Below are 17060 nucleotides of genomic sequence, written 5' to 3'. Positions count from 1 at the left end.
TCAGCACAGAAGGTGATCATACTTTGATTGTCATTTTTCATTGTGGAGTCTAACATTTCCTGACATCTGGAGTGACCATAGCTTGCAGAACATTTAACAGCCACAGTGCCTCAGGTACATTATACTTACTAAGCTACTTGATTATTAGGAATCTAGGATGTCAAGATAGATATTATGACATACCCATTGCAGAACAGTTTTAAAATCATTGAACTCTAAGTTATAGGTCATTCATGTGTTTTATTATTATCAAAATGACATTAAAGGAGAAAGTTCCATCTCATAATAATGTCAGCAAGGAGCTTATACCTTGATGCAGCACATACATCTTTACTTAAAAGTCCATTATAAAGAAAAAGAAAAGACAGAAATAAAAAATTATTTTTTTCTATAATTTGAAAGTGCTGTTCATAGGTACAGAATTTTGACCAGTTTTAAATCCAAGCACCCTCACAAAAACCTAAGTGTTTCCATAAATCTTTCCATATCATGCAGAGATTTAAATGGTACATTTCAGAGTTCCACAGCCCAGGACCTCAGGTAAATCCTACAAGACGCAGCATGCTTCCTGTCTAAAACCCAAACACCAGAAAGTTCTGTGACTTTTTCCCATTTTGACTCTGCACAATCCCAGCAAGATCAAGGCCTTTCAGCAAGACTGACTTCCATGCAGCACCGCTCCACCACCTTCACCGATGATACAGACTCAGCTAGCTCAGCACCACTCCATAGCACAGAAATGCCATGGGATGCCTAATGATGCTAAGGTTAAACTGGGAACAATGCATTGCTTTTCTCAGTAAGGCTCTGTGCAGGCACAGATACCCACTCACTGCCGAATCCAACTCTGGTCATCTGTTTTCACCTGCATCAGGAATTTTCCCAGAACATGAGAGCTGAAGTGTCTATGTGGTATTCATAAATACTGTGAAACACATGCACTTTTAAGATCCAAAAGGATTTTTAAATGGTTTGTTTAATTTTGACTGAGCTAAACAAACAGGCAAACAAAAGTTTCACATCATTCCAGCCTGGCAATATATAATTAATTTCTGACTAGCAAATCTTTTCTTTAATTAGGCAAAACTTGAAACAAAATTAGAAACTTTTCACTAAGGAGGTATGGAAATAAACCAGGATTTTTTGCCCTTCTCCTTTTTTCCCTTCCTGTTTTTCTGCAGAAGCCATTTAGTCATATCCAGGCTAAATTCACACATAGTTCCAGACTGAGGCTTTTCGCATGATCTTCAACTAAAAAGTTTCACTTAGCCTTTGAAATTACTCCAGTTATTTTACATATATGCCACTAGGTATCTGTTCCTCCCCCTTTTGAGATTTAAAGTCCTTCCTTTTCTGTTAGAGATCTGCTCTCCTCTAGAAGGAATTCTGGTTAGAAGCATGGAATTTCAATCAAAAGAACGGTTCTATTTCTCAGGACAGATGCTTAAAGCTACAAGGTTGTAGAAAGCAGTTCATGCTTACATCAGTCACAGACCAGAAATGAAGGACACAATTTCCTGAATGCCCTAGACAGTTCTTACTATCCAAGAGTTTTGCCTTTTCCATCTCAGCATTCCCTGATAAGGAATTACTTCATCTGCTACACAAGTTATGAAGTATATTGACCATGCAGGGTCTGCAATTCTTTTTACAGTTTAGTTTTTAATTGAAAAAATACAAGGCACCAATAATGACTTAAGCAATAATAGCAGAAGGCATTCACTTACCCTATGACAATGCAGGAGATGGCAGTTCCCAAAAAGGCGTAAGTTAAAATCGATCCTAAGTTACGAAAAAAATGTCTCTGGGGAGGAAAGTTGGAAAAAAAGTTCTTGGTAATACAGTCAGTAAGAGAACATTCAGACCAAGTTGAAACACTGCATCTAGAAGTGCCATTTGTTACAACCCATATCTCAATATAAGATGAAACAATATAGGCTCCATCAGTTATTTTGGAAAATACAATTTAAGATGATTCATTTTTTGCCTGGTGGAATGCCATTGAAATTCCCTCTTTTATGTATCTGGCCAAATGCCTCAGGCTCATAACAGAACTTCACATTGAAAGTATCTGATGCAAACAGTATCATAACCCCATCCCTTGAACAAAGTCCTGATCATGCAGTATATAAAACACAGATAGGCTGCTGCCTACATCCAGTGTCATCAGATTCAAAGTGGTCTCTTCTGAAAACAGGAATGCCCAAGTGTTATAAACCTCACAATCAAATCTTTGCACAGATGCAGAAAGGGAGCAGAATGAGATCCATGCATCTTTCACTTTCTTCCATTCCTGTCAAGTTCTTCCCATGCAATATAATTGTTAACAGACTCTTTTCTCTGTCACTGGCCTGTTGGATCTACAAAGTAGCAATCGCATTCAGTCACTTTTGTAATATAAGAGACACATACCTTCTTTAAACTATATCCAGCATGAAATATAATGGGTGGCAGCAAAATATTGAAGAAGATGGAAGGATCAAATGTCATCTGCCAGAAAGGACAAAAGAGATGGTAAGGACAAATAAAGTACCATTTAATTTGATAGGATGGGTTTTAATTGTAACCTCTTATCAGGATTAACCTCAGGATCAGCTTCAATGTCTGCAGGCAAGAATGTTATTCTGAGTTGTTTTCTTACAAGTATTAATGTGTAGTTCCTTACTGCTTATATATGTAAAATACTACTTGAAAAGTATTCCTTGAAGAAGGAAATCAGTCAAGCACTATTTTACAGGGAACACATACAAGCAGTGTTACCTGTGACAGTAAGGATCTGCACTACCAGACATCCAACTTGACAGTCCCATGGCCTAATTCCTGGTTCAGACATGGACTTCCTCTTCCGTTTCAGGAAAGACACATCATCAGTGTTGTGCCTCAATTCCCCACATACAGAGTGGTGATAAAAGAAAAGACTTGCACTACCAAAGCCAATGTAATGTTTCCTTTGAAGCATATCTATTTAGGCACAGACAGAGCTTGCTAATGTTGCTTAAAGAACCAGTGGCTGTCCACTAATATGTGGTTTCTTGAACTACTGCACATGAAAACTGTGCACACTTTGACCAACTTCAGTACTTCACTTGAGATAACCTAAAAATGATCAAAAATATATCAAAAAATGTATTTTACCTCACGTTTTCAGCAGGCAAGGAACATTCATGTGGGTAGGTAATGTAGCTCAGATGCGACATAACTCATTAAACTGTAATTGTATGATCAGTTCTGCTAACCTGCCAGCACAGGTTTCTATTGTCCTAAAGTTTCTCAGTAAATCTGCTGACTGCTTCTCTAGCATCATTTCCAGTGTAACACGTCTCGTAAAATATAATCTGTCCAATCCAGTCAATCAGTTTGGGCCTGACTGTAACAAAACAAGCTCTAGACTCTCCACAGTAACTAGCTATTTCTAATTCCTATTAAAATGTAAGTTTAGCAAAGTACAAATTTTCCTTTTTGGTAAAAGGACTGCCTACACAGATGTGAAACTCACAAATGGCATAAAGCCTTTTCTTCCAGATTTTGATTTCGGATTTTTGTGATTGACTGAATTATTAGCAGCTCAACTAATTTACCAGTAACATCCTCATATGTGCTGACATTGTAAGTTGTATTGTCGTGACAATGAAACTGTAATTTGCTTCTGGTGACAGTTATCGATCTCTGTGTTACTGAAGATGCAACATATCACTGTGTTATGAAATCTGGGAGGCACTGACGCTGTCCTGTTGCCTACATATCTTGTATCAGTTTTATAGGCAAAGGGGTTTCCTTATATCCTCAATAAGCTAAGGACTAGATTCAGCCATTCTGCAAAGACTAGCTGGATTTTCTGCTAAGACACAGCTAAGGTGCTGTTTGCTTTCAGAACTGAAGGTATGCTGCTGGGTTACTCTCTTGGTGGTTCCTGTTCCAAGCCACTGGCTGGCATAGCAGCAGACACCACTTCGTCCTCTGTTCGCAGTTTGTTACACTCAAATGCCTGTGTAATGTCAGCCCAGTTCATGTGAAACATACATTTTTGTTTCTACAACAGCCAGAAACAGTTTATAAAATACCCACTAAATTTTTTAAAGTAATGCTAGAATAAGCAAAAAGTTGTTACTCCAGCTGTTGTCACTACACTGTTCATATTTGCCTTCCAATTCAGGCACAGAGACCAAGGACAGTATTCAGTCACTGCAATTCATTACAAGTAGCTTTCAATAAAACAGAATCCTGTTTAAAACCACAGCATTGCTGGAGAAAAAAAAAAATTAATAAGCCTTTGTACTGTTCACTGTTCTGTCAGCGAGCTATATTGTACTGATACTTTTAAAAGAGACAGGATGTAATTAATGCAATGGTTTGCAGCTCCTTTGTTCAGGTAAAGTGATATTTTAAGGCTACAGTATTCTAGATGAATTATTTAGCTTCAAAAGAGTAAGACCTGCCTACAAAATTCTGTCTTCTCACTCACAGATAGCTTGATTTGATAAACAGGAAGTGAGAGCTCAGCCTTTTTTTCCATTCTGCTTACTTTGAATTATAAAGTTGGAAAAAACTAGCTGGCAAATAATGTGCCAGCAACTTTAGCTATGCTGGTAACTTCATTGAAAGCATGATAGAAAAAGAATTTTCTTCACTTATGAACTAACAGCCTCAAATGTTAACTTTGGAATTAACTCAGCAAATATGTTAAAATATTTCCATAGGCATCAGAAATCCTGACTGCATGTTTTATTATTTAAAACCATGTTCTAAAGGATACAGGTTTGTAAGTCATGGTACAGTCTATCCTTTCTGATAAATGCACTTAGTAAACTCTTATACTGTGGTCAAAAGGGAATTAGAGTTGTACGAAAAGCAGAGCATGGCATGATCATGTTTTCTGTTTTTTATGTTAGTGCTTTTGCCAGTCGGGAAGGCTGCCAGGCATTGTTATTGTCTCCTAAATACTGTTGAATTCCTCCCTCTTTCCTTTTTTATTTATTTTCTTTTTAAGAGGACATTTGCCAGATAATTTTAAAGGAAAAAGGAGTGAAAATCCAGGCAGGCTGAGGCCTCTCCAGTAACACAGAGAAACCCACAATTCACAGTTGAGACTTTTAAGAATCTTCCAGCAAAGTGAGACTATGGAAAGAAGATTGGGCAATCCTCCTGTAAGGGCAACAGAAACTTCTGTGTGAGTTAGTGCTCCTCCGTTCTCATAACACAAGTCAGCTTCAGTATACCAAGTTTGATGAAGATGTTCAAATGTAAATGTTCAAATGTACTTCAAATGTTCAAGTACGTATGCCTTGGAAACGAAACACATGCTTTGACTAAGACGAACCTCTTGCAACCAACTAGCAGGAAAAAGGATGAAGATTCAGCAAATCTGACTAGTCTGACTGCCACAGCATCTTCCTGTCTCCACCCACCACAGCTGTAAGAGTCCTTGACAGTCTAGTTCTTTCTGAGAATGGCAGGAGTCTGGCAGTGAGGACAGACAGGCACACAATGGTGCTGCATCAGCAGGGAATTTGAGCAGATGGTGAAATCCTACTTCTGCTGAGTTCCCCAATGTACATTCTGAGCGTAACTTGAAAGTTTTTATAATGATAACAACTACAATACAGAGGGACGTGTATTATTGTGCTACATAAACAATAATACTTCGAAAAAAGCAAAATAATATATTGCAATATTGTAAAAAACCACTGGTAAGGGCTTAGACGCTTCGTGTGAATATGTGATGTCTTTGAGCATAAAATTTAGGTTTTAAAAAGTCCCTCTGCACTCATGAGTTCTTTAAATTGCTGTCATTTTTTGAGAATGTGAATGTTACAAGAAGTAAATATTGCAAGGCGGGGAAAGAATATACTAACAATGTAAAATACTTTAACTGTTATCTACTGGAAAACAGAAAAGGCCATGACATCGTAAAAGGCTGTAAACTTCCTCCCACACTTCCCTTTTTGCATCCAGCCTGAATTGCCACAATGCTGACTCCCCAGGCTTGGGGATCGCCAGTGAAATCCCCGCTGAGGACGACTGCGGTAGTGAATGAATGTATGAGAACATGGAATGCATTTAAGCGTTATAAAAAAAACCCACTTATTTACGGAAGTTTACATATCTACAAGTTTATATTTTGCAAAATGTTTAGAGTTTGTAGTTACCTCTGCTGTATACAGGGGGTAAACCTCCCTTGCATTATGCTGCCAGAGCAAGTCACTTTTAAGACAGAGGACAAATAAAGATATCAGTGGGGTTTATAAAGTTTTGGTGGCGATGAATCCAAGGTAACAGCTGCACCTGCAAGTGAACTCAGTGTCTGCAGGAGGTGGGACTGTCATCTAAAAGAGTTCAGGCAACTATGCTGCAAGCACGCAGCCAGCTGTATGCTACACGATGCTCAGGTTTCTACCGCACCTTATTTCCTTTCCTGTTCTCCTTCCTCACTTACCCTTCTCACCATAAATTCAGAATAGTCTCTCTCTTAGTGTGTCACATTTTAGCTTGAAACTTGTTTTCCTTTCTCAAGGGTGTAAATAAAAGAAATATCTTACACAGTTTAGAACAAAAATAAGATAGGTTTTACCTTTTGGAGCATTGCATTGCCCTGGTGACCATTGACGTTGTGGTGGCTGATCTCTCTTTTGTATTGATATTCATAGACCTGGTTAGTTATATTAATAAGTAGAGTGGATGGCCCAGATTTCAGCTTTTCACATTCATAAACAGTTCCACTTTCAACATCTGATGCTTTTGTTGCATATCGTATAATTAATCCCATTACAAGGCCTGGAGAATAAAAAAAAGAACAAAACCAAAGAGATTCAGGTACTTTTAAGTATCTGATGCTACACAGTTACTGATTTGAAGAAAAATGAATTCAGTAAAGCTAGGGCACGACTTTCTCAGTGTTTCCACCTTCACAGAGGTACACCTCACTCAACACTTCATGGATGACCATAAAATATTCTCCCCAAATGGTCATTTCATTAGAATACAGATGTTGGTTTGACATATGCTCAGTTGTACTCCTATTTTTGTGATCCAGTTGCTGGAATCATTCTGATACAGTCATTAACCAAGTTGCTCAACGACCGCATTTTCAATAGATACATAGAGAAGGGGGATGCCTGCCTAACTAATGTGCTGTACTGAGCATGTAAAAATGAGCTGTGCTTTTGGTGATTTTACACACTTCATTCATGGGGGCAAAACTCTGATACAGCATCCCCAGGCACATTCTGCTTTCTGTAGAAGACTGTATTTTTGAGACTGTATGAACATGGGAAAATAAAAGCAGGAATAAGGAAAGGAAGATTAAGACTGGGATTAATTGATTTGATTATCTACAATTTAGGACTCTTATCCAAGACAGACATTTTGGCTTCCTTTACAGTTAACAGAGAGGAAAATGTACTTCTGCAATTGTCCTCTGGAAGGTATGCTTCTTTCTATTGGCCCTAGTGGGAGCCTGCAGGATTACTTCAGGAGAGGTGACTTTTAGCTAGATAACATTACTGAGATTATTTCCACCCTCAGAGACTTGGATTTGGTTTCAAATTTAATTTCCATGCTTCTTTTATGTCCCATGTATCATAGAATCATAGAATACCAGGTTGGAAGGGACCTCAGGGATCATCTGGTCCAACCTTTCTAGCACAATCTAGACGAGACGGCCCAGCACCATGTCCAGCTGAGTCTTAAACGTGTTCAATGTAGCGGAGTCAACCACTTCCCTGGGGAGGTTATGCCAATGATTGACTGTTCTCATTGTGAAAAATTTACTTCTCTGTCCAATCGGAATCGCCCCAGGAGTAACTTGTACCTGTTACCCCTTGTCCTCACCATGTGACTCATGTATATGATGAACAGCTTTACAGTGACTAATTATGAACACATTCATAAAATGCTAAGAATACTCAGATTAAATATTAATAGAAGACATCTAAACATGTAGATAGATATACTTACTAATGAAAGAGAGGAAAGAAACTACATTATAGGAAATAGCTGATAGGCATCTGAAAAATATGATGTTTAAGTTTTATCTAGTAATCAGACGCCATGGTGATAAAAATGATCATAAATGCCTAGAGAGATAAATAGGATGTCTTTGTTATTGTCACATTTTCCCGTAACAGAGACTCTCTGAACTGCAGATTTCTAGCATACATGTAAAGCAAGTTTGTAGCTTCCTGGATTGATGCTACAACAGAGTGAGAGCTGTATTGCTTGTTTAGTATGCAGATGCATTTATGCTTGGTTTGTATCTATTGTTTAGTATGGTTAGCTTCTTTAAATGGATTTAGATAAGCAGTATAAAATCCCAAGGCCATTTTCTTAAGTTATACAGAATTTGTGCAATAAATCAGCTAATAAATCTAGCTGTAGTAAAAGACAGAAATTCCTCAAAATTTTGGGGAAAGCATGTATGGGAAAAGGGAAGCAGCACCCCATGTGCTACTGTGAAATATCACTTCTACAATGGTCAGCCCCAGATGTCCAAAATCATGAGTCAGAACCCAGGAAACCATTAATTAGTTAAAACAGTCAGGGTTTTCATCTAATTTTTATTAGATTTCCTCTAGAAGAACCATATACTTCATTTTCAAATTCAATTTCAAATACATTAAAAATTCAACTTCATGGATGCTTGGACAAGACTTGATGTTTCCTTCTCATTCTCTGGAACAGAAAACTTTTAGTTTTTCCTTTACCATTTTTGTTCCTATCACTCAATGTTTTAAACTATAGCCTCTGGTGCACTTCTGTTATCAGGTATTACATAGACTTAATCAGCTCAGGAAACAGAAACATTTTGCAGACATCCACCAATGCCTGTGCAAGGACACGGGCAGAAAGACTACTCAAGAACAGGAATATCTGGCAACACAGTTCGCTAGAATCAGTATCAGGTCACAAGATGGGATATGTTTCAAATAGTCAGGAGAAAGCAGTGTTTGGTTAGACAAATGTTCTGTTACAACCCCATCATCTCCTCCTTCATTTCCCTTTTCTTTCCTTCTGGATTCTCTCTGTCTGCTTACCAAATTTCCCTGTATGTCCCTCATTATCTTTCCCACACAATTCTTCTGTGCTTGCCCAACTTCTTGTCATGCTGCATTTCCTGGTCTCTAACATTTACCTGTTTGTTTACAGCATCTGTCATATTAACCTGCCCTTTTCTGGATAGTTTTACATACAAAAGACATGACTTTAAGGAAATAGCACCATTTTTAACTGAGAGCTCAAAAATCATGAATGAAGAGCTACAAACATGAAAGTGATTTTAAAAATAGAAGTTTAAATCCTACTATTCAGAGTTCTTCTTCTGATTTATTTTTTAGCCTTTGAAGTTTAACTGTTTACATGGCTTGTACACATAATAACTTTCAGAATGGCAACATGGAACTGCTCAAGGGAGATCAGTGGAGACTGGCTGACGTTGCCTTTACAATCTCCATTGTACAGCCAGGTGGACTACTGCGTCCTACAACATTTTGAGATTCCTAGTATGTGTGTTGTATCGGTTAATATAGCATATACTTGGAACCAAATTCTGTTTGATAGTTTTAAAAATGAGAACGAACGTTCTCAATTACAGTAATGCAATTGCATTGAATTGTTCAAGGGCAAATTATTTAAACCGGTTGTGTCAAGTTTAGACTAGGAGTGGAGGACTGTTCTTATTCTGTATTCTGAGAAGATATCTTCAGCTGTAGTCCCAAACTGCCTCTCTAGGAATTTTCTGGAATGGAAACAAATGCAAATATAGTAGATCCTAGTCCTGCAAGACAGCTCTGGAGTACAAATAAATCCATTTGCAGAAAAGGAATATTTAAAAAATATGATCACAGTAGCTGTAGAGAAATAAAGATCGACACTGACTGAGATTTACAACTGGAATTCAAGTTTGCCTTTTAGGTTTTCTTCTACCAGGTTTACATCTTACCCTCTGATGGAGTCCGGATCCAGATAATGTACAGAGCCACACAAATAATGAAATGATAATGAAAGAACAAGGAAATTGTGAGAGGATTCAACAGCATACACATATTGGAGAAATTACATTAGAGAAGATTCTAACAATCAATATTCTCAGAGCATCAATGGGGCTTTGAGGTCCTTGTAGCTCTCAAGGAAATTCTATAATGTATTAAATTGGAACAAAATGTGGACAGGATCCATAATGATGGGTTGATTCACGATATTCTCAAATGCTCTATGGAATGTTCAGACAAAGACAATTTCTATCACTACACTATATTGCCAGAGCCAATATAAGTGATGGGATTGTATCCTTCCTTCAGTAATAATAAATGTGCCAAAGACCCTATATAATAACCCCAGTGAAATAAAAATCTCAGAAGAGAGCATTTAATATTTTAGTGGGTGTATCATTTATGGAATGCACTTTCTGCTTTAAATCATTACATAACAATTCTTTTGTGATAGAATTCAGGAACTCAGATTATATTCTAACAGAAATAATTGATTTTTAAATAGGTGTTTAATGTACTCTCCACTACTCCCCCTTCCAACTGAAATCATGCTTTTGTAATGTATCTTCTGAAACATTCTTTATAGTTCATTTAAAGAAAAAAAACTGGGGAAATATCATTTGGATGTATCTACTATGAAAAAAGACTAATAATTTCTAATTTACTTGCAATCAGTGTTTTGTGGCAGAATAATTAAGCATGAAAATTTTCTCACAAAATTCTGTGGACATTGGTATGTAAAAACATTTATGTAAAAACATATCTTCTGTACAAATAGTTCTGATTTCATAGCGGCATGCACAGAAAGCCTGGCTTTACCATGTAAGTCTAGGAATTAGGCAAAAAAAATCCCTGAAGCTGAGTCAGGAATGATGCTGCATCCATTACCTCATATCACAAGTAAGTATTATACTAAGGTACTGGTCAGCATGAATGAAAAAGTTTAAAATAGTATTACATCAGTTAGGGATGTAGGTAATTGTAAATGCAAGGCTAAACTTGAGTGTACTAGCACAAAGTAGAGTACCTATCTTGTATTCTAGGAGTTCAAATCCAATTATAAATGTTTTCATCTCAGTTTCCCCTTATTTAAGACATTTTCCTTCAAAACTAGTACCAAGGCTTCATTTAATTCATGTTTTAAGCACAGTTATTTAAATGCAGGATTGAAACAGAAAAGGGTGTAACTAATGTTACAGATTTCTTTAAAAAAGGGTCAATTGTTCTTTGAAGTAAGATCTTGCAGCAAAATCTCACTCTAACTAGAGCTGAGTCATGTTTCAACTGAGGGCAATGCAGGTTTTCCAACTTCTTCAGTGGAAGCAGGATAAAATCCTTAATCATAGATGAGAGCATTGGAAGGGATTTCTTAAGTCACTCATTGCCAAACTCCTGAGCTAAACAGGACTGTTCTTTCCCCAGGATTTTATCTAGTCAGCTATTAAATGCCTTCCTTAATAATGACACTCAGGGATACAGTTTTGGCCATTACTTGATTTTCCCAAATATTTTAGAATTTCTTCCAAATTTCTTTGTTTGCCTCAAGAATGCTATTCCTCTCTTCATCTACACACTACAAAATGTCAGTTTCTGCCTTGATCATGATTTTCCCATGCTTTCCTCTGAATCCCGACTATCTCTCTTCATTATGAATGTTGTAGTCAGGAAGACAAAGAAGAACTCTTCATTATTTTATTGAGGGCTAGAGATTCCTCTTTCTGGGACTTGTTACATCCATTGCTGCCTTTGAGAATGAGGGGTGCTCAGAACACACTCACAATCAGAAGGATACTACAATTATTCCACACGAGAGGCATAATGGATTTAGGAGGTGTAAGAATTGTATCACCTAATCATTAGACACCAAAGTTGAATCAAGAACTCTGATATGTGCCTCACTTCCAAACATGCTGCTTGGGATCCTCAGAAGAGGCTGAGGAAGGGCTACTGTGAGTCAGATTTCCCATTGCATGCCTGTCAAGAGCTGAGGGAAGGGAAAAAAAAAGAGTGGTAGACCTCCAATACTACTCCTCCAATCCCCTCAAAAGTTCAGGAAGCATCTCTAACCACTGCAACACAAAGCCATTTCTTGTGAGGGCTATAATGACTGTGTTCTGTCACTCATCCTTTTTCCTTCCAGTCTGATCAACTAGTCCCACAGAGCACAACTTTGAAGGCAGGTACATCACATCTTCAATCAGCCTCACCTCCACCCTAATGGGTATCACATGTTCCCTAGGGGTGACAACTATTCAAGGTGAGAACAATTTCAACCAAAGTTGCTAATTAACCTAGCAGAGAAAAGGCACAGATTGTATTTGTGGGTTGGTGGTGGGGTTTTTTTGTTTATCTGTTAGTTTTTTTGTTGAAGTTTAATTCTGGTTGCCTACCTGCAGGCATGCTTTAGCCTCTTAATCAGAGGTAACTGGTGGCACCTGTATGTAGCCCTGATACCTAAATTCTGGGGAGGATGAGAAATTTGGATACTTACACTCAGTTTTTCATTGTGCTAGCTCTAGGCTATTCCCCTACTAATGTGGAAGGCCATGACTTGTGTATTATATGGGGAATTTGGCATCTAACATTTTATGACTTAGGTTTCTTAAGATATGAGGCTCTGTAGGAGTTGGCTAATAGGCACTTAAGCCTTTTATTGGGTCTAGTACTAAGAGGACATCTTCTGGGGTCTGGTGCTAAAAGAGAGGCCACCTACTCTTATCTGAGAGAAGTGGCATTCAGGTTTCGTTACTGCTTCTGTAGCTCATCTACCACACTAATTCTGACTATGCTGTTGTACAGAAAATTGTGCTGATAATGTATGTAAAGGATGCTCTTCCCTTTCTGGGTGGCATAGAGTTACTCTTTCATATTCACCTGCCTCCTTGATACACAGAAATCAGGCAGTAAGTTGAGTTTACTCTTTGGGGTCTGTTTGTCAAACCAGTCTACAGTGTGCACAGAAACTTGTTCTCTGAGATATTGGAAAGCAAAGGAATAAATGAATAAACAGGTAAGTCTGTATTCTTCATTGTTTGTGAGTGATTTTTCAGTTTGGTGTCAAAACAAACAGAACAATTTGAGTGTTTAAATACTTTCAAGCTAAATGCCTTGAAATGCATATACACATATACACATAATTTTTTTTGTGAAATAATGTTGAATTCCTCTTGAATTAACTTTTGTGAATTAATTCTGGATTATGCTAAATGGTTTGGCTTTTTTCTTTGTGACTGCAGAAAGATTTTTAACTTAAATATAGCTATATTTAGTGTTGAACCATTGTTTTGATTAAAAAAAAATTAATATATCTCAGACTTTAAAGTTTCTAAATGGACAGTTTTCTAGTGTGGGCTTTTCTTTAGCTGGAACTATGAGCCTAAAACTGCATTTTCCTACAAAGCTTATGCAAAAAAAAAAAACCAAAAAACCAAAACAACCCTTTTGTTTGTTCTATACTTTAAATAGAACTTTCTATTGGGCTATTCCTAGTGTTGAATTTGTGGCTGTTCAGCACTTTGCAGTAACTGCAAAGCTTCTTCCTGTTTTTGTATTTCTGTGTTGGTTTTTGGTTGGTTTTTGTTTTGTTTTGGGTTTTTTTTCTTCTTCCCTGGTCTTCCTCATATTTCACTTTCTCCATCCTTTCCACTGCTATACCCCTAACGGCACACTGTCTTGATAAGGAATACAGACCCATCTATCATACTCTGCGACACAGTCTGCAAATAAGTGGCCATATTCTTCTATCAATTGAAGCAAAATTATCGGTTTCTTGTGCTGCTATTCACATATTTAGCAAACAGTTCAATGGGCTGGAGTAAAGCAAACCGTAAGGCAGAGACTTTTGGTGTGTACAAAACAGGTATAAAGCAGAATTGTTTGATAATAAATGCAAAAAATAAGTGAGGGCAGGATTTAGCTCACTGTCAGTGCTTGCTGCCATGAAGATTTTCCTGCGAAGTTGCTGCCTGTTGATCTGACGCCTCTACCATGACCTCTGAAATTCCACTTTCTTTTCATTATTTCTATTCCATAGTGCTAAAGATACCTAAATCCATATCCAAAATTTCTAAGGATAAAAAGGACATCATCAGCTCTCTGGATCCTATGAATAAGCTTATTTCCTTCTTTGAAGGCTGCCATAAATAATGTAAGACTAAACAGATAGTTTATTTACAATCATGTTTCCTTTGTTCATGAATGTTTTAATAATTCAAAAGCTCTGTCCTGCTGGAGCACTTATCTCTTAAGTGATCAAAAGAATATCATGAGCTGGTTGTCCTCACGATGTGCAGATTATGTTCTGGGCAGCCAGCAAAATAGAACTAGAAGACAGATAAAACTCTAAATACTGATCTATTTGTGAATGCTGTATTCTCCCATATTTTGTTTCTACGTTGATAGGCTTTTGTCTAACTCTTCAACAAATGTCATCAGCCACTGATGGGAAACAGCACAATAGTGTAAAGGAAGCTACTGTAGAAGAGTCACCCATGTAATTAGAAAAACATTGTCATAATTTACAAGTTGATCATTATGAATATATTGCAGTGTTTCGTGGTTTTCCTTTTGAGCGATGGTAACGGAAATGCAATAAGCAAATGTATTCTCAGTGATGCTATGTAGCTTGTACCCCATACAACTGTTAAACAACAATCTAGGTGATGTCTGACAATGAAAACCTATGCATTTAACTAAGTATTGTGTGATGCGTATTTCAGTCTCAATGGATTCAACTGAAGTGTGTTTTCTATGTGCGACAGATTTCAAGATTAGAAAAAGGGCATATTATCAAATAAATACTTTTTCACAACTTTAAAATAAACGCAAGGCAATGAGGATGAAGGGATCCCAAAGACTTCCTCACCCAGGCATTAGGGGCTCAGTGGCTGGCTTAATACAAGAGTTTCTTGTTTACTTGCTTTCCTTCAAAGTATCAAGTCACTTGTGAAGATAGTGAGCCAAGAAGATGAAATAGCCTGTGTTCTTGAAATTTCATACAGTTAATTTATCTAATGAAATAGTTTGAAAGAGATACAAGGAAGACCGTGATCTTCAACTGCAGTCCTCCTATGGAACTGAGATCAGCTTAAAATGCTTCATATAGAAAGAGCAAATGAAGCCTTTATCTCAAGACATAGGGGTCAGTTGCCTTTTCTGTTGCAGGTTTGCAGTTGAACCTCCATAGAGTTTTTTGCAGGCGGTGTGCCATGATAAACAAATAGTCTTCAGAATATGCAATCTTAACAAAACCAGTTTTGGGTATTACACTAGAGTATGTGATGTGCACAGAATGAGTCTGAGTCAAAACCGGCTGGCATTTAGATGCGTTATGACTGAGCTGTTGATTTACATCTTCCGTTTTGACACTGTTACCCTCCTATAGGTGTTTTATGGTAACAGAAATGGCAGTCACACACTTTTCTCGAAGTGAAACAACAATAAGAGAATGACGAGAGAAATCATTGTACATATAGGTGTATACCATTAAACTAGTGAGTACTTCTTAGGAGTGGACAATGCAGAAAATTCTACATTGAAGTGATACACAATATTGCAGAAGTTCATAAAAGAAGATTAGAACTAGACAGGCAAACTGAAATCACGGTACAATGACAGCATTCAGAGAAGACTTGAGAGGCATTCTTCATGGTCTGTTTTTCAAAGGCACAGAGAAAAACCAAAAGAAAAATCTCAAGATCATTTAAACTTTATTAGACAACATGGCTTTATCCACCAGGCTCCTTAGTCTAACACCTTTGAATGTTATACAAAACAAGCATGGAAAATAAGCAAATGAAATAATCTTTTTCACTGTGGGCATTTCACTTTTTTGAAAACAGTAAAATCCCTAACTCCCAAAGTGTCACGCAGTGGCTGTCTGCCCATAGAGGAACATAACATGCATATCATGAGGATAACTAGCTTACGATAGTCGCTTCCTTAACAAGTCAGCCTCTAGCTACTTCATGAGAGATGCTGTCACGTTATTATTTTACTGTACAGTTATGGAGCTGGTAACATTTCATTCAGCACATTTTCAGAGCTTTGTCAGCACTTGAGATCAACTGCTTGATCATAAATATGCAACTAGTCCCATGTTAAGCTGGCAGTTGAATTTATACTCACCATAAAGCATAGCTCCTCCAGTTTCATGCAGAAAGCGGAATCGATGGTTTTTAAACAACCAGATTGTTAATATTGTAAGAATGAGCAGAAAGTTAAAGACTAGCAACTCCACAGCTCCCTGATGATAAAACTGATCTTCATCTTTCACTGATACATATTTCTTCAACTTCTCCATTTCATTCCCTTTATGGAAAATATGTGTAAAAAAAAAAAAAAAAATCACAGGAAGTAAAGTGTTATCACCTTTGGTACAAAAAAGTCCAGATACTACAGAAATTCACAGCAAGCACATCTGTTTCATTTGCAGCCTCGGGGTAAAGTGCCCCAGCTCAGAATTCAGCTGGATTCTAGTTACAGCTTCCTGTTTCTCTCTTAAAGCTGCCCTGTCTCATTTTTAATGTTATGGTTGCATCGCTGGACTGCGCTTGCTCCGGCTGTAGATGCACAAATCGCCTCCAAGGCTCAGGCTCTGTCAATTTCTAAAATTCTGTTGCAAAGCTTAGTCTGTGTTCGTACTGTTTGGTCCTGCAGTTTACAGCATAATCTCTATCCTAAAAATCATATTTTGTCCTGATAGTTTAAGATGAAAAAAACCAACATTAAAAGAATGGCATAGCAACTTTCACTGCATTTTGGAAGTCTAAAAATCTTTCCTCTTTCCCACTTTTAAATGTAAGCGACATAGAATAAAGGTGGCACTTTACTGCGGTGCAAAGACAGAAGAAGAAAATAAAACAATGAATAAGGATTTCAAGATTTAGGCCTTGAACTTGTATTGATCCTGCAGGAAGACTGAGAGAGATCTCTGTAAAAGCAAAGGCCCAATTACCTAGAATTAAAAGCACCTAAGAAACGCTATCAAACTGAATAAAATGCATTGGAATTTACTTTTCATCATTTCTGCTGTTTGCATGTTTTCATTTACATGACTTGATTAAGCCAGAAAAACAG

The 17060-nt window shown here is 37.4% G+C and overlaps 1 protein-coding gene across 1 annotated transcript in view; it reads right to left on the bottom strand.

The window, feature by feature from the left end:
• Positions 1-16436, bottom strand: part of SLC9A9 (solute carrier family 9 member A9) — a 211681-nt gene extending 195245 nt beyond the window's left edge. The window contains exons 1-4 of the mRNA XM_087740326.1: positions 16110-16436; positions 6569-6771; positions 2413-2490; positions 1728-1804 (exon numbers count right to left, since the gene is read on the bottom strand). Of these exons, the coding sequence (XP_087596452.1) occupies positions 1728-1804; positions 2413-2490; positions 6569-6771; positions 16110-16284 (533 nt within the window). The 5' untranslated portion in view covers positions 16285-16436. The remainder of the gene's footprint in view (positions 1-1727; positions 1805-2412; positions 2491-6568; positions 6772-16109) is intronic.
• Between the last annotated feature and the right edge of the window lie 624 nt (positions 16437-17060).

This window comes from Nipponia nippon, unplaced genomic scaffold (assembly GCF_047370975.1).
Source record: "Nipponia nippon isolate SJK-2023a ecotype South Korea unplaced genomic scaffold, ASM4737097v1 scaffold_7, whole genome shotgun sequence".
In the NCBI taxonomy this organism is placed as follows: domain Eukaryota; kingdom Metazoa; phylum Chordata; class Aves; order Pelecaniformes; family Threskiornithidae; genus Nipponia; species Nipponia nippon.
This window is presented reverse-complemented; position numbering and strand designations above follow the sequence as displayed.